Source organism: Punica granatum, chromosome 3 (assembly GCF_007655135.1).
Source record: "Punica granatum isolate Tunisia-2019 chromosome 3, ASM765513v2, whole genome shotgun sequence".
Classification (NCBI taxonomy): Eukaryota; Viridiplantae; Streptophyta; class Magnoliopsida; order Myrtales; family Lythraceae; genus Punica; species Punica granatum.
The window spans coordinates 13,815,649-13,837,758 of record NC_045129.1 but is presented as its reverse complement, the minus strand read 5'-3'; the positions used below and the strand labels follow the sequence as shown (position 1 = coordinate 13,837,758).

The following is a 22,110-nucleotide window of genomic DNA, read 5'->3' as shown; positions in this document are numbered from 1 at the left end:
TTCGACTGTTGAAGCGAGCTGGAGCGGGACATCGTTTTATTTATTTACATTTTTAAATTTTCGAATTAATTTAATGGCATCACTTGCCAAATCAGCTACTTGTAATAACTATTCTAGTGAAGGACTATTTTGTCTAATGGAATGAACATTTCAATTTGATTAAGTATTTTATTGGGCGAAACATTTTTTTAGGGACTAAAGTGAAGGCCGGTAAATAATTTGAGAACCAAATTTACAGTGTACTTATAAAAATGGGTTAGTTGCGCTATATATCCTAACATTTGAAGAAATTTTTAGTTTTAATCCAAATTTAATTTTTTACTTGAAATATCTCAACGTTGACGTGTTGATTTCACATTTATCCCGAAACTAATTTTCCGTCCAAAATTGACGGAATTGCACACGTATCACATGTCACGTGTGCAATTCCGTCAATTTTGGACATGAAATTAGCGGGATAAATTTGAAACCAACACATCGACATTATGATATCTCAGGTAAAAAATTAAACTTGAGTTACAACTAAAAATTTCTTCAAATGTTAGGTTATATGGCGCAAATATCTCTATAAAAATATATAGCTAACACTAACAAAATTAGTTACCTCCCGAATCCCGACAACCACATTTCACGCAGCGAGTTGACGTCGTACTCTTTTGACCAGCGCTCACCCGCTGACAAACATCTCATCGCCACGCGCCTGGCGAGCGCGCTTGGACGTCACTCTCCTCATTTCGTCTATAAAATCCACTCGACACCGAAAGGACGCAGCTCTGCTCACTTTTTCCACCAGCGCAAGCTGTTCCCGATCCAATCCCTAAAACCCTAACCCTATAGATTCTCCTTCATTCTGTACATACTGCTTCACCGAATTGGGAAGGAGCGATTGAGATCGAGCTGCAATAATGTCTGCAATGGTGTGCGGAAGCAAGAGAACTCTGTTCGAGGACCAAATGGATCCTCCGGCTTCGGTCTCACCTCCTGTATCTAAGAGAGTCCGGCGTTGCTCGCCGTCTTCTTCGTCTGCTTCTCCGATTCGCTTATCGGCATCCACTTCGGCTGCTTCAGATCGGCTTCTAGCTCTGTTCCCTCACGTGGAGCCTCAGGTCTCTCTCGCTGAATCTGAATTTACCTGAACGTTGTACTGTCAGTCCATGGAGATTCTCGGAAGATTTGGACTGATTGAGGATTGGTATCTGAAATTTCAGCTTCTGTTGTCCGTCGGTCTGAGATTAGTTGATGGAAGCAGAAAATTGGGCTGGTGAAACTAGATTAGAGTGTGATACGAACGTGTTGGATTTGATGAACATCGTTGCTCTATACGAACGTGTTGGATCGGATTCCTTATATAGGCTGAGGAAGGTGCAAATGGAGATTATCATAGGCTTGAGTTTCATCAGTTTGATTAGTGTTATCTTTATCCCCGTACTGCTGGAGCAAGTAGATGAGAGGAAAACATTAAAAAGTTAAGATTTGAACCGAGAAAAGAGAATACAAGCAAGCTTGATTTTGTTATTGTGCTTATTCTTATGTTGTAAAACTGATTTGTTCGTAACAATTACTGTTGGGAGTACATTACGATCATGAATCCTTTGCAGATACTTGAAAGAGCATTCCAAGAATGTGGGAACGATTTGGATGTGACTATCACGAGGCTGAATGAGATGACAGTGGGGTCTGCAGGGGAGAATGGAGGTTCTGTTGGAACCTCTGCGACAAACCTTGAGCAAGGTATAGTTTTTCCTATGCTACAATGGATAGGTAAAGTGGATTTGCTGGTGTTAGTCCCTGGTACCCATGATGTGGAGGAATTTAGGATAACATTTGGTAATTGAGCAGAATTGCTTTTCTGTGTTAGTTCATACTTGCTGGAATATGGGAGGCTTATCAGTCTACGAAACAACTCTTGACTGCTATAAACAAAATGTTCTGGAATTAGTTGTGGCAATTAGTTCATTCTTACATCCTACATCCACTAAGATGGTATTCATTGTATAGGCTAATGCTTCTTGCTGTTTCATTCTCTACTATTTTCAGGAAATTTTGTATTGGGAAAAGATGAATGTGATGTTTCTGGGACTCCATCAGCCTCAAGTTACTTACATGAGAATGGTGGTGCTGAGTGGGTGAAGGCATTTGTGAATCAAATGATGAGTTCTACGACTCTTGAAGATGCTAGAGCACGTGCCACTAATGCCCTTGAGGTCTTAGAGCGTTCCATCAGTACTCGAGTTGGGGCTGAGGCAATAAAAAGTTTTCATAAGGTGGGTATCAGTTATTAGATTTCCTTTGGAGCATTGACAGCACTGTTTGGGTTAAGGATATGCTTCATCTTGTGGATGAGCTCTTAGGCTCGAGAATGTTTGCACAAATGTGCCAATTCGTACTTAAAATGGGCATATCATGTCACCCCCTTTTTTTTCCTATTCTCATTTGCAGGAAACTGTGATGCTCAAGGAACAATTGGAGGTCTCTGTTCGGGAAAATGCCATTCTCAAAAGAGCCGTGGCTATTCAGCATGAACGCCAAAAAGAGTATGATGAGAAGAACCTGGAGTTGCAGCATCTGAAGCAGCTAGTGTCTCAATATCAGGAGCAGTTGCGAGTACTCGAGGTCTGGACTATAAACTTCGTCTGTGCTGTAATGAAATTGCTTAGTTGTTAGAAGGTGGAAGTGTCTACATGGAAGAATGACATTTTTCACCGATCCAATTTATCTTGGCGTCTTACAAGTGTCATTTCCTGATAACAATCCCAAGGGCATGGTTTGAGCACAGAATTTGTTTTGAGGCTAAGTAATAACTTCTGTTTCTTTGTGCTCACAGGTCAACAACTATGCCTTGAGAATGCATTTGAGACAGGCCGAACAGAGCAATGCCTGGCCTGGACGGTTTCATCCCGATGTATTCTGATTTACTAGGACAAATGTCTACTAGGAATTCGTGTTCCACAGAGCTGGTTCCTCATACAAGACATTCCAGTTCTTCCAACCTCTTTTCAACAGGCTAAAGGAGATACAGTCAGAGATCACTGCATGGAGAACCTACTGCGAAGAACATTTCCATTTTCAATTCGTTTGTGCTCGAGAAGAGGTGGGATAGTTATAGTTGCTGGGGGGTTTATCTAGTAGCTGGGTGGTTACTGAGATGCAGTGACCTTCTAAAGTCAGTCTAATCAAGTTGAAAGTTTGTTGTATTGTTTACGTATGTCGTGCCCGCAAGAATTTTGATTGTGACATTGCTAAAAATCTAGTGCTAAGATTTGCATTTACTCTTGAATCGTACATTGAGGGATGAACACATAAGGATGATCATCATCCCATACACGATCAGAGGGATACATAAGAAAATAATCACTCTGCATCCTTACTCTGTTTAATCAGAAGAAACACGGAGACAATCACGGGAGTTGAGATCATGATCAGGGCTTGCAGGATGTTCGGTCTTGTTATGTCGGGGAAGATGATGCTCCCGTACTTGATCGCCGCTGCTCCCGCAACAGACCCAGCTCCCAGTTTCCCCAGGTAGCTCAAATCCTCCTGCGAGAAGTGAATGAACAAAGTTTTCTGTATAATATCCATTCGACTCGAATGAAATCACCATGAGGCAGCAGCACTCCGTGAGAGAGGGAACCTTGAAAAAGGAGGCGTCATCGGAGCCATCGACTCGTCCGTTGGATTTAGAAGCTTGAACCTGAGGGGACCTTCTGATTCTCATCTCCGGCGGAGAGTTAGACGGCTTGACAAAGAATACATCTACAGCAATGGCATTACCATTCCTCGCGGGCCTTGAGCGCTTGAGATTGGAAGAGGGCCCGCAGCGGCGGTAGGCGAAGCGGAGGTCAGTTGCTCCCACGCCCACTGAAGGGGCTATCGCCGCCATGACTTGCAGCTGCTTTGACGGGGCTCCGGCTGGGACCTCTCTTTCGAATTCTTTACAGTCCAGTCCTCTTGAATCCATTCATTATCCTCTGCGCCACGTCAGCAGCTCTGTGTGGTATCGCTCAACAGAGTTGACTGGGAGAAGAAGACAGTCGAACTTGTTCATATTGGTTTCGCCTACCCTCCTCCCTTTACTTTGGCTGACTCTCAAAAAGCACCCCGTAGTTTTCGATGTCCTTCAAATTGCCCCTCTAAGTTTGACAAATCATCTCGTAAGTGCCTTTCGGAGTGGACTCATTATAAACACGATCTTCTCCGAAAAGTTAGTAAGTAACGAATCACAAACCTTTTTCAAAAAACCTTATCACCGAAATAGAACGATAATAAAATAAAATAAGAAATTTAGTATTTTTTCATTTTTTGCGTACTTACTTTTCCTGGAGATTTAATAATTTTTATTTAAAGCAAGGGGAATAGAATAGTGTGTATCAACCCCGATCTCAATTATTAATCGACTTCGAATTATTTATTCGAGCCAAATGAAATACTAGATGAAATATTTAAAAATCAAGTTCAAAGAAAAAAAGGAACAAGATTGGAACTTAGAACTCGTCCAACGGAGTCATCGATTCTGACATCGAACAACACAATGCACAATCTCGAATACAAGCGCCGTCACTTAGCAGCATTCTGGGCACGCCCATGGTTCTGCATGAACCTATCTCGGACTGGTGCCCTCCAATTCATCAGAGCAAATTCCATGGCCAACTCCTAATGGTGCCGAAAGACCGCACTCTCTTATTTTCGCTCCTCCATATCGAGGAACACCTCGGAAGTATCCGGTCTACACCCTGCAAGTCTCAACTCCCTCATCGTCTCGTCCAACTTCGCATAGATTTCGTCGGACTGAGGATGAGACTCATCCCCTGCTGCCACAAACTTGTGAATTGAACCATTCCCGTCAGTCATTGCCCTTCTCTGCTCGGACAACTTTTCCCACATCTTGCAGGCAGTGAATACATTGCATAACGTAACGTAAATGCCTCATTCTCCGGCTCCAGCTCAAGAATCTTCTGTGCTGCTATTTCAACCATTTCCTGGTATTTGTGCGCTCTGCAAGCCCCAAAAAGCGCCCCCCATATCACAGCCTTCGGTCTCAAGGGCATCGAGTATAGAACCTTGTGTGCTTCTTCAAGGAGACCTGATCGACCCAGAAGGTCGACTAGGCATCGAAAATGTACCAAGTTGAGCTCGATGCCATGCTGGGCAGTCATTCGAGAGAAAAGCTCCCTTCCCTGTTCTACCATTCCCGGGTGGGAACAAGCAGTGAGGACTCCGATGTAAGTAACCTCATCAGGCTTTATGGATACTCTCAGAATCTCTGAGAACATGCAAAGAGCTTCTCCGTGGCCATTGACCGCAAGCCCGACATTCATCGAAGTCCATGGAAATTTGTCCCTTCGAGGCATTTGATTAAATTCTCTTATGGCCTTTTCTACACACCCGCACTTGAAGTATGTCTTTCAGTGCATCTCCAACGAAAATATCGTTCCTGATATTGTTCCGATCAATGTAGGTCTTTGTCCATTCCCCTACGTCAAGAACCCCAAGATTCGCACAAGCCATGAGAGCACAGAATATGGAGAACTCACCGATCTCACACTGGAAATTTGCATCTTGTGGAAAAGTGCCAAAACCTTCTCAATTCGTTTGCTTTTAGGTAGCCATTGATCATAGCTATCCAAGAGACCAGATCTCTCTGTGGCATCTCATCAAAGTACTTCCGGGCTAGATCGATTCGAGCAGCATTCGCAAATCCCATTAAGACAACTCGATCCAGGCCACAACATTCCATTTGCGACTTAAATTAAGAAGTCGATGAGCCAACTGAATCTGGCCACTGAAGGAGAACCTATGAAAGCAAAGCATATTGGACATGCTCATTAGAATCAAACCCAAACTTAACAACATGATCAAGCAACTGCTTCCCGCATGTAAATGCTTTATCGCGGGAAAATCTGAACCCCTTCAACAAGAATGGGAACGTGTACCTATCGAGCTTCATGCCCCTTCTTAACATGACCATGTACGTCAGGAGTCCACACTCAGGGGTCTCTATCAAAGAATATGCCTTCATCGTGGTGTTCCAGATGTAGACGGTTGGTTCGGGAATTCCGTCAAACAAGTGAGTTGAGGATGACAGTCCCACGCAATAAGCTTATTTCTGGATCTTGGTTTGGAAGCCAGGCCGAGTGCTATGATTTGAGAGTGAATTTGCTTCAGCTGGGAAGCAGTTTTCCAGATTTCCAAGAGCGCTGTTAGATGGCTTTCATGGCGAAAAAGAGCAGGGCATTGGACCATTTTCTCGAGTGTTGTTTCCCGGATTCTCGAAGCAGAAGCACGAACATTTACGTGTAAAGCTGCACAGAGAAGCCGGCGTCACATTTTTTGCTAGGATGTGATTGACGGCGAATCCTCAATCTAACATTGACTAATATCTGAATCAGAATATAAAGTTGCATGGGAAATCATTCATACGAGAGAGAGAGACGAGAGAGAGAGAGAGAGACACAGAGAGAGAGAGAGACACAGAGAGAGAGAGAGATGAAAAATCAATCTAGGGTTTCCTCTAGTGTAAAAGTACCTAACACAAACCAATCTACCAGAGAAATCAACAGCGATCTAAGCACTGACAAAGAACAGAAATACCACTCAGTACTACTATTCACGAGACACATACTAAACTTCACTCTTCAAAGTTGCATTCGGGACATCCGAGAAAGCTTCATGCTGAAGCCAGTCCTTCGCACAGATGAGTGCCTCCAGTGTCACCGGTCGTAACGAACTCCGATACCGATCAATCTTCCTGCTCCTGGTGTCGAAGACAGATTCGGGAGGAACGGTGCACATTGGTATCGATAAGACGTCTGCTGCCATCTTAGAGAGGACCGGGTACTTCATTTGGTTCAGTTTCCACCAGCCCAGGACATCAAATTCTTGCACCCGAGGCAAGAGGGACTCCTCCAAGTACTGGTCGAGCTCCGATTTCGTTTCCTGACTGCTCGAGATCTCCGATATGTACACATCAAAGTCTGAAAGCCCATCCCCAAAGGAGATAAGAGTACCATCATGATGCAGCTGAAGATCTTCCTGTGAGGTGGCCCCTCCTCCTTGAGGCAATCCTCCTCCTGGTGCCTCTGTTTTTAGGTTCTCCTCTCCATTTTCAACTGGAGCTGCTGGAAGAGGAAGCATCGGCTCGAGGTAGTCAAGGTAGAGCTCGTGGATCCCATCATCAACGATCCTGGTCCAATTCTCGGCATCGTCCCCATAGATTCTTGAGTAGCTGAACTCAACGAGCTTCATCTTAAATCTTGGATCCATCACCACTGCAATGGCTAAGACAAGGCAGGAATCCTTCCAGTACTTATCAAACTTCTCTTGCAGAGGTTTAACTAGGTTGCTCACAAATGGGTCCGGACTCGAAGCAGCATGTGTCAGCTCCAACTGAATCTTAGAAACTTCATGGAAGAAAATATTTGCTGTAGGGTATGGTCTCCCAGCTAAAAGGCTTGCAGCATCAAAGAAGATCTTCACGTAAGAGCACAATGTCTCTACCTGCTTCCATTCATCCTCCGAAAGGGACAACCTAACGCCTGGGTTAGCGGCATCAAAGTAGCGAAAGACCTCCTCATGCTCACAGGCAGCAACCAGCATATTATAAGTTGTATTCCATTTAGTTTGGTCATCAATGGAGAGTTCCTTTGTGCTTTGGGTTAGAAGATGCTGCTTCAGCTCCGCAAACTTCTCATCGTGATCTTCCGAAGTTTTCACAAACTTTACACTGCTGCGAATTCTCGTGACAGTCCCCTCCATCGACCCCAGAGCATCCTGTGCGAGACGACTCAGAACACGGGCAAAGCAGCTCCCGACAACTAATTGACCGTTCAACACAAGCGGGTTCTTCACAGAAAGTAAGCCTCTGAGGTTCCCGAGAACATTTTCGCTGGAGACAGACTGATCGAGAGTGAGAGTAAACAGTCTGGTATCCAAGCTCCAATCAGATAGGCATGCGACGACAGCTTGGTTAAAGGCATGTTCTGAATCAGGTGACGGTACCATAACAACATTAAGAAGGCGCCGATGCAAATTCCAGTCATTGTCAATAAAGTGACCTGTGAGGAAGACGTAGCCTAGGGTTTGGTTCGAGGTCCAGAGATCAATGGTCAGATTCACATGACCTGGAATGCTACTTATAACACCCAGAAGCTTCTGCTTTTCCTTAAGGTATAAGTCCACGCAATCACCCTGAACTGTGTTGAAGCTCACCATATTATAATGGGGATGAAGTGTACGCACAAAGTCGATGAATCCCGGGTGCTCAACGATGTGGAGAGGGTACTCATGGAGAATGATCATCTTGATGACCTCGTGGTTGCACCGCTCTTGATCAAGAGGCATTGCAGTGAATGCAGGAGTTGTCCTGTAGCGTCTTTTTGGTGGATCTGTCCCACCTGAATTGCCCCCATCACCACTGGGCTTGGAGGCCGGGGTATAAGGGGAAAGTTGACCACCCTTGTCACGGCTCATGGGGCAGATTCCCAAAGCAATGTGCCGCTTTAGGTGGCTTGTGCCGGCCAATTTTGAGCCGGTAATGTAAGCAAAGGACTTCTTGCACTGTTTGCAGCAGGCCCGTGTGTGACCTGGGCCCACAACCTCAACAGTGAAGTGCTCCCACACGATGGACTTCTTTCTTCTGCGCTTGTTGGGCTGAGATTCTGGGCTGGCCGGATCTTCACTCTCAATTGGGGAGGTGGGAGTAGCAGGGACTATTGCAGTTTCCATGTCCATGGGAGCAGGTGTGTCCCTGCAATAGCGATAAGAACAACATCAGATAAAGTATTGCACAAGGGATGCCAAAACGCTGATATCCTTTGCTGATATCCTTTCCAAACAGAACAGTTGGAACCAGCCAAAATAATCGTCCCAGATGAAACGGAAAGATGAGTAAGAGAATTCCTCTGCATCAAAGAAATCATCGATAAACAATAAATGCAACATATAAGGGGGTTCGATAGCAGCAAGGATCTGCAGCACACGAAATTTACATAAAACTTGAGCAAAAACATGGGCTTCATATGAATTCCGACTTCCCCGTCCAGGCACATCATAGTAGATAAGTAACGCTAACTGCTGAAGCAAAAGACCACCACTATAAAACTCGTACATTTGTTCGTAATGGTACCGTGAGTGGCCCTGGCATAAACTGGAAAAGGCATATGATCAATTCAACAGTTCAACATGATCTTTCATGTACGGCGTGACATGTAATATAATCGAGCATCGACTGCAGCACAAAAATTCAGCTTTAAATCTTCCCAGAGTCTCATAATTAATTAAAGTCAACAGACACATCAAAGTTCTCAGCCGGCAAACCCCACCCGACACTTCAAAATATCATAGCAGAAATCCCCAATTAAACCCACAGAAAACAGGGCTAAACCCTAGCAAGGACAAGAATCCCAAACAGCAGATCCAGGACCGAAATTCAGTCACACAGACAGGTCCAGCGCGCCAGGACCCCACAAGACACGGAGCTTAAAAGCATAACGGAGCAAAGCACTTACATTGAAAAAGGGATGATGAAACCGGGGGAGGGTGGGGGGAGCGGGACTTTCAAATCGATGGCGGTGAGTCCGGGGAATTGGCGCAAAAGGCAGTGAAGCTTCTGCGGGGAAAGGAAAAAAGTTTGAATTTTGGTTGGGTTGCAGTGGCGGGTGTTGGTTGGGAAGAGGTAGAAGACGAAGTGGGTGGGCTTGATGAGGCTTGAGATGAGAACTCAGCCGGCCAGGCTCTAAGCTTTTCGGGAAACCCTAATGGACCTTTAGGGCTTGAGGCCTTTGGGAGCAAAATATGCTGCGTACTTTCTAGATCTGAAATCGAACGATGGGATGAGAGAGAGAGAGAGAGAGAGAGAGAGAGAGAGAGAGAGGAGAGAGAATATATATATATATATATATATTAGATATATAATAAATTTTATTTATATATGACGAGAAAATAGAAGGAAAATAAAAAAGGGAAGGTCGGTCAAAGTAAAAGAACCGTGATTGGATAATGGACTTTGAGGTCCGTGGACCGTGAGCTGAGCTGAGCAGAGCCCACCTATCTCTCGGCCGATCTCTGCCGTTGATCTCCATGGGCCCCGCTTACCCCGCTTGTTTATGGTTTATAAGCCTTCTTTTCATACGGATGTGATGGGCGAAAATTCATTGGACAGTCCAGTGACGGAATTTCGTCACCATCCAACAGGCATGCGCCGCGTGTGGCGAGGGAGTCTGAATTTTCTTTTGCTTTTGTTTCGGGCTACCCGTTCCATTTGATGGTCCTCGGTCCTTGGAGGATGCACGACATGTGAAATTAATTTATGATTTTTTCTTTTTTCGGTTTCAACTTTTGTATGCGAAAACACAATGAATCCTAACTAAAGTAATCATTCTCTCAATTCAAAGGGATTCAACCTAGTGGTTAATGTGTATCCAAATTTGCATCAAGATTCGAGTTCGAATTCCCTTGGAGCCACCGGAGCGCCGCTAAAGATTCACGGAGCCTCGAAAATTAGTCGGACAAAACTCGAATACCCCGGATTAACCAAAAAAAAACAACAATCATTCTCTCGGAAGTTATGGGTTTTCGAAATTTGATAAGGAATTGAGAACTCTCGAATAAAACTCAATGAAATTCACTTATCTGTTTTAATATATTACATATTGATTTTAATATTTGTGTCCCTAGTACCACATGACTAGGTAATAATTAGATAATTCACTCATGCCGTGCGTGGATTTTATAAAACTACTATTAATCATGGGGATTTTTTTCTTTTTTAAAAAAAATTTGAAGCAGCTTTAGATTTGAAAATTAGTGCGAAGAGTTGTTATTGTACTTTATGTTTAGAGATGTCGATATTTGTGGGAAAATGGATAGATTTTGTTCAATTTTTTTAGCGATCGAATTTATCGAGATAATAACATTTAATTTGTTTATGTTTGCTTGAATTCTGCAATTCACTCTTAGGCTGTAGATTGGCAGTGTTGTATTTACCATGTGTGCCAAGACGCGGTCCCAAGAATGCGTAGGGTGAAACCACTCACCGTTCTAATTGCGCTCAAGCACAGTGCCACGGCCCTAGAGATTCTTAGGCCTAGTCGGCGGTTGGATTTGTTACAGATATTATTAGATTATTTTTAGAATAAAATCGTATTAATCAATCAAGTAGTTAATATTTTTAAAATTTTTTAGATCTGATTTTGATATTATTCGGTATCTTAATATTTATTTTTAGATTCATTGTAGCCTATAAATAGGTGCATTCTCTATGATATTTGTTGAGTTGTTCTATTCAGTCAATATATTTTACTCTCATGTTTTTGGCTTTATGGCTGCCATGTATCCTTTCAATTATATGAAATTCATCATAGTATCAGAGTGGTACAATGAGGCCTGATGATGATGAGATGACGAAGACGGCAACAACGGACCTTTGAAGGCAAATGAGACGACGGAGATGGCAACAACGGACCTTTGAAGGCAAAAAGGTTCAAGTCAATATTTTCTAGCCTCATAAGCCAAGATGTTCAAGCCATTTTATTCGACTTTTGAAGGCGAAAGTCTCAAGTCAATTGTTACGTTATTTCTCGACCTCTAAAGACAAGGAGCTCAAGTCAATTTCTAGATGATTTTTTGGGCGAAGAACCCCAGTTAATCCATACTCGTTATCTTCTATACCGAGAAGCTCTTGTCGTCATCAAACTCGTCTTTACATGCAAGACAAACATTTTGATGTGCTACGTGCTCATCTTGAAAGGGAATGTTAGAGATATTATTAGGTTATTTAGAAAATATAATATTTTCAAAATAAAATCATATTGATAAATTAGGTAGTTAATATTCTTCAAATTTTCTAGATCTGATTTTGATATTATTAAGTATCTTTGATACTTATTTTTAGATTCCCTGTAGCCTATAAATATGTGCATTCTCTGTGATATTTGTTAAGTCGTTCTATTCAATCAATATATTTTACTCCCATGGTTTTGGCTTTATGTCCACCATGTGACCTTTTTATCTATGCTCTCTCCTCTTAATTATATGAAATTCGTCAGGGTTTTCGAGAGAATGATGTTGTCGATCAAGTGATGATGGAAATGAGCATCAGACGATGCACGACTTTGAGGGAGGCACTTCGATCCGATACTTGTAGGAAGACGGCCCGAAAGCCGATCTTTATGGTGTCGAGACAGCTCAGAAGTCGACCTAGATGACAAGGGTCACGGCCGAGTTGGCCTGTAAGAGTGCTTCTTTAGATTGCCGAAAAGGTTGAGCTTTGGCCCGAGAGCCTCGACTCAATGGGAATGCCTCCTCGATTCAAAAATCGAGACTGTAGAGGGATAAACTGAACATTCCTAGAAGATTGAACGGGTTGCTCCAGAGAGCGGGTTTAGTGCATGGGAAATGAAAAGGTGCAAGAAAGGTAAGGGCTTCGATAAGTAAAGTGTGGCATAGGTAAAAGCCATAAAATCAAGGACCAAGGTGCAAGAAAAATAAAGATACAGGAATGTAACAGTGTGATAAATGAAAGATAATAGAATAGTGAGATTTGTGTTGATGCTGGGTCTTACAGTATTCTTCCAATTTGATATATATAGGCTCGATTTAGAGTCACGTCCAAGATACCAAAATTGGGAAATTATCTTATAAAAAGAACAATAAACCAAATTGAGACTATCCTAATAATGTGGCCAGAGACCACTCATTGCCTAATAAGGAAGAAATATTATCCTAGCTATTATGGAGAATAAATCTCCATTTATTCCTAATTGATGAGACTAAGTAAAAGGAAATGAAATTGCCTATGAAAGGCAATCCAATGCATTTCCATCTCTTGCAATCTTCTTCCACGCATATCTTCCTTCACATGGGAATTTCCCATTACGGAAGTCAACCCTCAACATAATATCTTCCTTCCTTGGACGCTCCTGCGTTGGAATTCTTCTAACGTCTGGGGCTCTACGCAACCCATGCAATATATTTCATATGTACATGCCCACTTTCTTGGTAATTACGGGTGCCTTGCATAGGAATTTCTCTAAATTAATTGCAATATCGAGTGATCTGGAAATTGCCTCATGACTGGCCATTCTTGCCAATTAGAACCATGTCCAAGTTCATTCACGCCCTAACTTGGAAATGATCTACGACTGCCATCCATGAGCTGCCAACCTAGTGTACGGCTGTCTAAGTCGGGTAATGCTGCAGCTCTTGGGTCAGCGATAGCTTCATAGGTTTCGATCACGGGCCAGCCTCCTTGCTTGGGACATGCTGTTGCTCATTCCAATCAATCACGTCCATATTTATCTCTCTTTTTTTTAATACATTGAGGCAAAAATGTGGCGTCCATGTGTCTAATTGGGCATCTAATTAGATTTCATGTCAGCAAACTTAACAGTCAAATTAACGGAATGATGAAAATAGAAAATTGGTAAAAGATAAAGGACGAAAATAGAAAAAAAATAGAACCGGGGATGACTATAGAAAAGTCACTAAATCTATGTGACTAAAACTATACTTTTTCCTATCCTAAAACATAGGAAAATTATTTGGCGGTCACAAAATTAAACTCCCCCGTAAATAATAGCATTAGATTCGGCCTTACAAAATCAAAGACACAATTTTGAATCCGTTGACGTATGGATTTTGATGGAAAATATAATTCTATTGAATCTAATTAATCTTGATTTTGATTTGCATAGTGAACAAAAGAATTACTTCATGCCCATAAACTGCATGCGAAATTCTATTATAACAAATAATAATCAAAATTGATTATATCACCTAATTTATAAATAACTTGATTTTCATTTTTTTATGAATTATTTTGGATGAATAGTTTCACTTAATTAGCACGTCATCCATAATTCACAAATCTTTCTGTACCTGACTATAATACATTAGTTTGATTACGAAAAAAGTTTACTTAATTAGAAAAGTTAAGAAAAATTATCAATAAATTAATCAAAAGATAAAGTATTGCCGAAAGACTTAAAAATAAAATATTAATGTAGGTAATTTAAAATAAAATATATGGATAAAAATGTCGTGTGATGCACAATGCATGGTCTAAAAGAATAAATAAATTTAATATACATGCTAAATAAGTTGGTATTTTACTCTAAGAGTGAGTAATTATTGTTTAAAAGAGGCAAAATTCAGAAAATCGAATTACCTTTTGTATTTTGATATCAAAAATTTAAAAAGTCGTTTTAAAATTGAATTATCATTTTGAGTTATATAATTTTATTTATTTTAATTTACTAATAATATTTATCAGATATATAATTTGAGTGACTTTATATTTGAAAAATTAGTTGATAAACAAAATTTGGTTGGAGAAAAGAGAGGTTTGTGCCAAATCTAAAAGGCTAGAAAAGAGGAAGAGAGAAAGAGAGATATATAGGGAGAGAGGACAGAGTAGGAAATTGATGGAGAGAAAATTGAATAGATAATCATGTATATTTACAATGTGAGCTGACTTTCATAATGATAAATACTAAATTCACAACCGTATTTGTCAAATAGACAAAAGTAACCATCATAGAGTTATTTCGCAAGTTTTGCCAATGAAATTAGGGGAAATAATTGCATTCTCAAAAGATATATAGAAGGTAGAATTGGCAATTGGCTTGAACATGTCATTCTTGATTTTAGGAGGGTCTGAATTATTCGGCAAGGAGCGGAGCGCTATGAGATTTAAGAAAATCCGTATCATTCTTGATCCCCCTGTAATATGTTGCCAATTCTTTTGATAGGCAATTCAAGTTGCAATTGGATGCATAGCAGCATATGTGTATATCAATCCTGTTTTGTTTGCAACCAATTACTGGAACTCCATTGTAAGCCTATAACTGTGAGTAACATTTGATATGTGAGAAGGAGATATTGAGATATTAGAGCTCAAGGAGTTTAGGGGAAGGGAATTTCTTGCAGAATATGAGTATTAGAATCTCATGAACGTCGAAGAGGATTTCAAATAGGAGAATTTTTAGGGTTTCTAATCATTTTAACTAATGCTATTCAACCCTTTATTTTCACGATAATTGGTAGATGCAACGGACGTTGCCTTTTGCGATATCTTTGTCGGAGATCGTATGTGAGATGAGTATTCTTCCTTGTACAAATACCAAAGTACAAAGAATTTGCAAAGTCTAAGAATACAGAAAGTCACCAAATAAAAAAGAAAAAAAGAAGAAGAAAAAGATAGAAGGAAGGCGTAGTGCTCAACCGGAAAAATAGAAAATGATATCTAAAGAAGCATAGGAAAATATATATATAGAGTAAAATAGACACTCCACCCTATTAACTTTATTGACTTAATAACATAAATTCCTTTTGGTCCTCAGTATTTATTTATTTTACACTTTTATCTTAATTCTTTTTTCTTTTGAATTATTTTCATTTTCAACGTCACGCATTTTATCAACTTTGATCTTACTATCTAAATTTCGATAAACCCATTAATGTACAATATTTTTAAGAATAATAAAATTATGGAAATAGAAAAGAAAAGAGAACGACCTGTGAACAACCGTTGAGGGTTCTCAATAGTCTAGAGTGAGGGTGTTTGTTGGTGAGACTCCACTCCCAAGATCGATATATGAAAAAAAAAAAGTCTTACTATACTATCTTATTAAGATATTAATTATTCATAAACATCTAATTGATAAATAGATCAAAATTATATATCACTATATTAATTATCAGTATATTAATAGTTATATTATTAATCATTAGATTCTAGAATATTATCCTATAATATATTTAATAATCAGAATAAATTTATAAAATGGGCCAACACCGTAGGGAGCTTGCCTAATGTTGATAACTACAATTGCCATTTGAAGTCCTCGATCTTAGAGGGTCGATGTGACTGCCTCTTTGCTCTGCCCTAAGTCCCCATCCCTCCACACTGGCACCCCCTATCATTGTTAGCTGGTGGCCCCATGATGCATTGAGGTGGTGGCAATACCGTCCTGTTCTTACTCCTTGTTGACGTTTCTTTTTTTATTTATTAGCTTTTAAAAATATTTATTGAAGATTGTAGTTAATAGCAAATTTAATGATGAATTATCGTTGTATACCCAAAAAAATTAACTTACTGTTTTTTGGTATATTTCATACCGTTTAATATTAGTATAAAATTCTTCAAGTGAATATACTAAATATTAAGTAAACACAAAGCCAAGAATGATGAGCAAGAGCCACTTAAGCAAGTGATACTATTTAGCCTAACGTTTGATGATTTTATCAATTTTAGCCCATCCTTTGAAAGTTACCAGAGAATGCCCAATATTTTGTTTTCTTTCAATTCTACCCGCACTGTCAATTTTTCGACAAAAATTGATAGAAAATTTAACATGAATTTTTTGTGTGAACGCATTGATATATTATATATATTTATAAATTTAAATTAAAAAATTTTAAGATTAAAAAATAAAAACCCACCCAACTCTAGATCTTGTTGGGTTCGGTGCTTGTCGAGAATGGTGGCTCCATTGATAGCCACCACTCCCGAAATAAGGTTGCTAGTGTATCCAGAATTCACTGATGGCGTCATACTAAGGGATAGTGGCCTCGTGCCGCCACCAACCCCTTGGATAAGGTCACACCACTGAACTTAAAACTCATTGGCGACCTTATCCGGGGGAATGATTACCGTCGCGGAGGCCATCGCTCTTGACAAGGGTTGAGACTGCGTGGATTTTCTAATTTTTTTCTCTATATTTTTTAATTAAGTATATATAAATATATAATATATTGATGTGGGTCCATAAAAAGTGTCAAGGTAGATTTTCCGTCAATTTTTAACAGAAAATTAAGAGTGGGTTAGAATTAAAACAAAATCGTAATGCTGGACATTTTCATATAATTTTTAAATGATGGACTAAAATTGAGAAAATTGTCAATACTTGGGCAAATAAGTGTAATTTAGCTTTAAAGGCAGAAGCTTTGATACGAAGAAGGAACGAGAGGGAGAAATGTAAGGAGATCCAATTCTCCGTTCATGGTTTCATCTCCTCGGCCTGAGCTGAATCCGTCCAATTTCCTTTTCCGATCGCCATCTCCGGCCAGAAATCGGGAGCAGGGAGAAAACCCTCAATTGCACCGGAGAAGATGGATATATTCACACACGACCTGTCTCTCTTCGGTTTCAACTTGTCCGATCAGATGATGGAGTCTCTCTCCCAGCGCCACGATTCACCTCAATCCTCACCGTCGACATCAGCTGCCTTGCCTGGCCCTGGCGATGATTCTAACCCCAGGGCGGCCAAGGCTGCTGCCCCCGCCAGCCCTCCGCCTCACCGCCACGATGGGAAGTCGCCGCTGCCTCTAGGGATGGACTGGAGTCTACCTCCGAGCAAATGGGTGAGTGGGAACAGCTGAGGGGCATCCATTGCGATCGGGATGAAGTTTTTAGGGACTGCTTTTGTTATAATCTCCAAGTTTGCGTATTCGAATTGGACGTGAAGTGAAGTGGAGCTCATGATTTCGATTTAAATTTTGCTGGGTAGTCAGAAACTAACACTAACTGTGGGTTCGGATTAGAAAAGTGTCGATGTTGTCAACGAAATGTTCTCACAATGTCGCTTCCTCGATTATATTTGTAGAGTGTGCATTTCGTTAGGAAGGTCTATGTTTCGTAGATGTCATCGCTTAGAATGGAATGGAAGTTGCTACATATGCCATTGTGGAAGGATTTAGTAACGTATGCATCATTGAGTTTGAGGAAACCTTAGTCAACTTATATTCGCTGCGACTAAATTTATTTCTTTATCTCGAAATGAAGGAAGGGAGGAACACTGTGTGGCCGCATGATCCTCGAACGGGGTGGAGCTACTGCGTCACGATACCTTCTTGGACTATCCTTCCAAAATCCAGCGGTTCAGAACCTGTAGTGGTAATATGCCTCGTCCTTTTGAATTAATTGTGTTTCCTCGCATGTAGCATACGTCAGCTGCTGAGAATCAGGGGTATGGAAAGTTCAGACTGGACAACTTAGGAACCTATTTAGGTTGTCATCGTACCATAGACATTACTATCTATCCGCTAGTTTGCTCTGTTATTATTATCCTGAAGGAACTTAGTTATGGGAAAATGAGCTTTGTCTTTCAAAGCTATTGGTCTCTGCAGTATCTTAGTAGGACAGTTAATTCTTGCTTTTTATTCTTCCAAAAATATGTCCAGTGTGTGCAATGTCACTTGAGCATACATGTAGCGAGGATATCTCACAAAAGGTATTTTCAAGTGCTTTCTGTTTTAACGTTCATTGAGGACAGTTTTACAGGGTTCAAGCAGGCATACAATCACCAGAAGGGGTCACTGCTACCCATGGGGTGCTGCGAAGGTTTAGTGATTTTCTGAAACTACATAAGGAAGTAAGTGGCATTGCATTCAATCTGTATTCCTTACTGTCTAGTTTGTCTGGACTAGCTAGTGTCGATATAGCTATGCCATATTGTTAATCTACCTTAGATAGTGCTATGACTTGAATGTTCTTGAGATGCATTATGTTGATGCTTGGTGGCAAATTATCAATAAGAGGTTCACTTAATTAAACCAATTTCTCCTTAATTTTGCTGCTTCAGCAGAAACAGTATATCTCATTTTATATCTTGCTGTTAATTTTCTTGTCACCAATTTGTGTAGCTGAAAAAGGAATTTCCGATGAAAATGCTGCCTCCTACACCTCCAAAGAAACTTTTGAGGAACAAAAGCCGGATACTATTGGATGAGGTAGGACATAATTTGCCCCCCTGCATATTCGATTCAAAATCTTGGAATCGCTAGCTCCCTGTTTATCAAGAAAACTTGCCTTTTCTAGTTTATGTGTTATTGGATGTATTTTGAATCTTCTATGCGGTTATTACAATCTTAAGTGATTATCTGAATATTACTTTTGTGAATCTTGCCAATTTTGTGATCCTTCATTGCAACCCATACTGGGAGTAATAATAGTCTCAAAATGGTTAGTTTTCTGCAGCGAAGGTGTTCTCTAGAGGATTGGATGGAGAAACTTCTATCAGATATTGATTTGTCAAGAACTGCTACTGTAGCAAACTTTCTTGAGCTGGAGGCTGCTGCAAGATCAGGTAGGTGTTTGCCTAATGTGCCTGTCATTAAAAGGAATTTGTTTGTCACGAGAATAGCTACCTGCCTCAAGAAAATAGGAGCTGCCTTCTGAATAGCAGCTTCTCTAACACCCATCTTATCATTGTTTCCAGCTTTTCACGACATAAATGAGCAAAATTCAGATTGGAATTCCACTACTACTGATGTTTATCCGTCAATTGCATTTCCACCTGCTTCTGATCCCTCGGTTGGTGCTGCCAGTCCATCCATCATGTCTGATATTGGAAACGATTCGTCATATGAAGTATCTGAACTTGGATCTCCTAGACGTGCACAGAACATTTCAGGTGACTTTAGCGCAGAGACTTCCGAGCATGAGTTGGCCGGTCGAAAGGATACCCTGAAGTATGGTGTTTTCAATAAAAAATTTACTGGAGAAGATGGCAGTAATGTAAGGGGCAAAAAAGTCTTGGCCAATACAATCATGGTCAGATATCAGGATGAGGAGATTCCCTCAGAAGCTGATAGTTTTAAACCTAACAATCATGCTCGAAGACTATCAACAGAGAGCATTGCTAGTGACTTAAGTTCTATTAGAGCCAGTGAAGTATCAAATTTTGGCATCCCTAATTTGTTTGCTAGTAGCACTCTGGATCATCCTGAAGATTCTGAAGCAGTTGGAATTGTAGATTCTGTCAGTTCTGTCTCACAAATGCGGAGAGACTTTGTGATTGCTTTTCCGTTAGAAGAGCGGCAAAAATTGAACAGGATGCTTACGACTGCAAGACAGAGGTTATCTACAGCAAAAACAGACATGGAGGATATTATTGCAAGATTTAACCAAGAAGTTGCAGTTAGGCAATTCCTGCAAACAAAAGTATGTCCTTTTCTATTTCTTAGAAAAAATTAATATGTCTATATGTTTATGTACATTAAAATCTATGTATCTCTGTATCCTGCTAACTGAAGGCCGAATCTTAAATAAGTTTATACTTCTGCATTGGCATTTCAAAGACAGTCACTATCAAAGATATTTAGCATAAACCCTTATTTTAATGGGATGTCTTTATGTTCTTCAATTAGAAGGATGATCCTATACAATATGTTAACTGGGTACATGAGTATTTCCTGTGAAGGTGAAAGATCTGGAAGTGGAGCTCGAAACCACAAGACTTAATTGCAACGAAAATATGAAGCAAGCAACATTTATTGAGAAGGAGAAATTCACTCAAATGCAATGGGATATGGAGGAACTCCGAAGGAAATGCTTGGAGGTGGAATTGAGATTGAAAGCTGAACAGGTTTGATCATGTACTATCTGTAGGTCCTTTATAAATTGCAATTTGGTATTAGCTAATCAAGTGAATATTTTCAGGAAGAGAATGCTCTTCTTGTTTCGGAGAAAATGTCAGTCATTCAGGAGAGAGAAATGTTGCTTCATGCGTTGGATGACGCGAGGGAACAGCTTTCAAATCTGCATAAACATCATGAGGAGTTTGAAGCAAAATCAAAAGCTGATGTCAAGCTTCTTGTGAAAGAGGTCAAATCTCTTCGAAGCTCTCAGTCAGAATTAAAACATGAGTTTAGCCGGTTGTTGAAAGAAAAGATAGAAGTTGAGGTAAGTCTTTCTGTGTCATGCATATGTTCCTTTGTTTGCATTTTCTTTTTCCTATGTTTTCAATTGTTTAATCCAAGGATAAGCTCTTGGAAATGCAAGATTTCCTTACTTGACTTGGCGCCAGGACTTGAGGTTTGAGTGTTTGGTAAAACTTAATTAACAAATCTCTTAGTGGTCTAATTTTGAGTTGATTCGTCGGGAGCAGTAATATAATTTTGCACTTTTATTTCATAACGTAGAAGTATTATTCTCGAGGAATTCTTCTGACTTGTATTTCCTTGGAGAGTAATATGGATTGGATTATCCTCTCTCATGTTTGCTTGGAAAGTTGGTCTGGGGATCATGTCAAGGGCGATTTTCCGTTAGAATCTTTTCTAAGTGCCTCTTCTAGTCATTGGTTCCCTTTTAACACAGAAGAAAATTCTTCAACAATCTGCAGTCAATGAAGAAACTTCCACTTCTATGATTTAACTGGCTCAAACCTCTTTTCTTCCTAGTTTGAAATTCAAATCAGTTTCTTTTGATATGACTTTCAACTCTGTTACTGGGAATTCATGTTGCTCAGAGAATGCTACAAAAAGAAGGGCAGAGATTGGAACGAGCAGATGCTGCAAATGCAAAGTTGCTGCATGAATGTGAAATTCTCCGTGATCGGCTGCAAGAATGTAGCGTGAATTTCCTCAGTGAAGAGGAAGACAAGTTAATTGTGGACACTACTTCACCATCTGATGCACTAGACCTTCTGACAACCTCGGACAATCGAATCGGTCTTCTTCTTGCAGAGGTATCATTCCCACCTAATTAAGTTACTTCTTTGCCCCTCTTTGATTGTACAATGTAATTCGGAGTTTGCACGGAATCTTCTCCACTTGCTTAGCATGGAAAACATTTGAACTCATTCCAATAGGCCCAACTCCTCGGTCAAGATGTCGAAAATGCGACGAGGGCATCAGATGGGACTGAAGATGTCGACGGAGTTAAAGGTAGGAGAACCGATGATGAGCTGAGGAAGATGTTAACAGACACTTTCATCGATAATGCAACTTTGAGAAAGCAGGTCAACTCAGTGCTCCGCTGTGCCCTAAATACGTATGCCAAATCCGAGATAGACGAAGAGGAAGAGGATGAGCAGGTCCCTTTGAGAAAAACGGTTTTGAGCAAATTTTTGGAAAGATGAAACAGGTTGTAAATATTGATGGTATCTGGTACTCGAACAAAGAAACTGCGTCATGTACCTTTGCCAATGTATTCCGACAAACTTTTCATCTTTATTTACGTTTAATTAAGAAAACAGCCAGGCACCGTATCTCTTTAGTTATCAATGAAGCTTTTAAGCTCCTTGCCTGCCTATGGCGTTCAATAAAACACTAATAACCATGGGAGTTTAGTCGGTCAAAACTTGGATAGCTTTTTTATTGAGAAAACACATT

The 22,110-nt window shown here is 40.4% G+C and overlaps 5 protein-coding genes across 7 annotated transcripts; 2 read left to right on the top strand and 3 right to left on the bottom strand.

Moving 5' to 3' along the window:
- Nucleotides 1–760: 760 nt before the first annotated feature.
- LOC116199372 lies at nucleotides 761–3,277 on the top strand. The gene is made up of 5 exons (XM_031529697.1): nucleotides 761–1,106; nucleotides 1,599–1,731; nucleotides 2,038–2,264; nucleotides 2,440–2,613; nucleotides 2,825–3,277. The coding sequence occupies exons 1-5, from the start codon at nucleotides 906–908 to the stop codon at nucleotides 2,909–2,911; spliced, it is 822 nt and encodes a 273-aa protein (XP_031385557.1). The 5' UTR covers nucleotides 761–905; the 3' UTR covers nucleotides 2,912–3,277.
- Nucleotides 2,506–3,992, bottom strand: LOC116199373. Of its 2 annotated transcripts, none has more exons than XM_031529699.1 (3): nucleotides 3,632–3,992; nucleotides 3,369–3,537; nucleotides 2,506–2,638 (listed from the first exon to the last, which is right to left on the bottom strand). In XM_031529699.1, exons 1-3 carry the CDS (start codon nucleotides 3,956–3,958, stop codon nucleotides 2,589–2,591), a joined length of 546 nt encoding a protein of 181 aa, XP_031385559.1. In that variant the 5' UTR covers nucleotides 3,959–3,992; the 3' UTR covers nucleotides 2,506–2,588. The 2 variants fall into 2 exon arrangements, with proteins under 2 accessions (XP_031385559.1, XP_031385558.1); XM_031529698.1 differs by having other exon boundaries at nucleotides 2,506–2,633.
- Nucleotides 3,993–4,386: 394 nt separating this feature from the next.
- Nucleotides 4,387–6,097, bottom strand: LOC116200403 (putative pentatricopeptide repeat-containing protein At3g15930; the record flags this gene model as incomplete). Its single annotated transcript, XM_031531249.1, is given in 7 exon segments — nucleotides 4,387–4,925; nucleotides 4,928–5,397; nucleotides 5,399–5,534; nucleotides 5,537–5,587; nucleotides 5,590–5,671; nucleotides 5,704–5,796; nucleotides 5,798–6,097. Coding segments are annotated over 7 exon segments (1,380 nt in total), but the record flags the coding sequence as incomplete, so codon positions are not given.
- Nucleotides 6,098–6,475: 378 nt separating this feature from the next.
- On the bottom strand, nucleotides 6,476–9,850 carry LOC116199371 (zinc finger BED domain-containing protein DAYSLEEPER-like). 2 transcript variants are annotated; one of them, XM_031529696.1, is made up of 3 exons: nucleotides 9,504–9,850; nucleotides 9,104–9,142; nucleotides 6,476–8,743 (listed from the first exon to the last, which is right to left on the bottom strand). In XM_031529696.1, coding segments are annotated over exons 2-3 (2,127 nt in total). In that variant the 5' UTR covers nucleotides 9,106–9,142; nucleotides 9,504–9,850; the 3' UTR covers nucleotides 6,476–6,618. The 2 variants fall into 2 exon arrangements, with proteins under 2 accessions (XP_031385556.1, XP_031385555.1); XM_031529695.1 differs by lacking the exon at nucleotides 9,104–9,142.
- Nucleotides 9,851–16,945: 7,095 nt separating this feature from the next.
- On the top strand, nucleotides 16,946–22,028 carry LOC116198465 (PX domain-containing protein EREX). Its single transcript, XM_031528614.1, has 10 exons — nucleotides 16,946–17,358; nucleotides 17,780–17,890; nucleotides 18,270–18,368; nucleotides 18,640–18,726; nucleotides 18,974–19,082; nucleotides 19,215–19,939; nucleotides 20,199–20,363; nucleotides 20,438–20,680; nucleotides 21,246–21,464; nucleotides 21,588–22,028. The coding sequence occupies exons 1-10, from the start codon at nucleotides 17,107–17,109 to the stop codon at nucleotides 21,855–21,857; spliced, it is 2,280 nt and encodes a 759-aa protein (XP_031384474.1). The 5' UTR covers nucleotides 16,946–17,106; the 3' UTR covers nucleotides 21,858–22,028.
- The last annotated feature ends 82 nt before the right edge of the window (nucleotides 22,029–22,110 follow it).

Bases quoted from the DNA above. Each gene is read 5' to 3' on its own strand.
- LOC116199372 (XM_031529697.1), top strand. From the start codon at position 906: ATGTCTGCAATGGTGTGCGGAAGCAAGAGAACTCTGTTCGAGGACCAA. The intron at 1,732-2,037 runs GTATAGTTTTTC...TACTATTTTCAG, and splicing joins TGCGACAAACCTTGAGCAAG to GAAATTTTGTATTGGGAAAA. The intron at 2,614-2,824 runs GTCTGGACTATA...TTGTGCTCACAG, and splicing joins AGCAGTTGCGAGTACTCGAG to GTCAACAACTATGCCTTGAG.
- LOC116199373 (XM_031529698.1), bottom strand. From the start codon at position 3,958: ATGGATTCAAGAGGACTGGACTGTAAAGAATTCGAAAGAGAGGTCCCA. The intron at 3,538-3,631 runs GTTCCCTCTCTC...CACTTCTCGCAG, and splicing joins ATGACGCCTCCTTTTTCAAG to GAGGATTTGAGCTACCTGGG. The intron at 2,634-3,368 runs GTAAGGATGCAG...ATTACAGCACAG, and splicing joins GTTTCTTCTGATTAAACAGA to ACGAAGTTTATAGTCCAGAC.
- LOC116198465 (XM_031528614.1), top strand. From the start codon at position 17,107: ATGGATATATTCACACACGACCTGTCTCTCTTCGGTTTCAACTTGTCC. The intron at 17,359-17,779 runs GTGAGTGGGAAC...CTCGAAATGAAG, and splicing joins GTCTACCTCCGAGCAAATGG to GAAGGGAGGAACACTGTGTG. The intron at 17,891-18,269 runs GTAATATGCCTC...CATTGAGGACAG, and splicing joins GCGGTTCAGAACCTGTAGTG to TTTTACAGGGTTCAAGCAGG.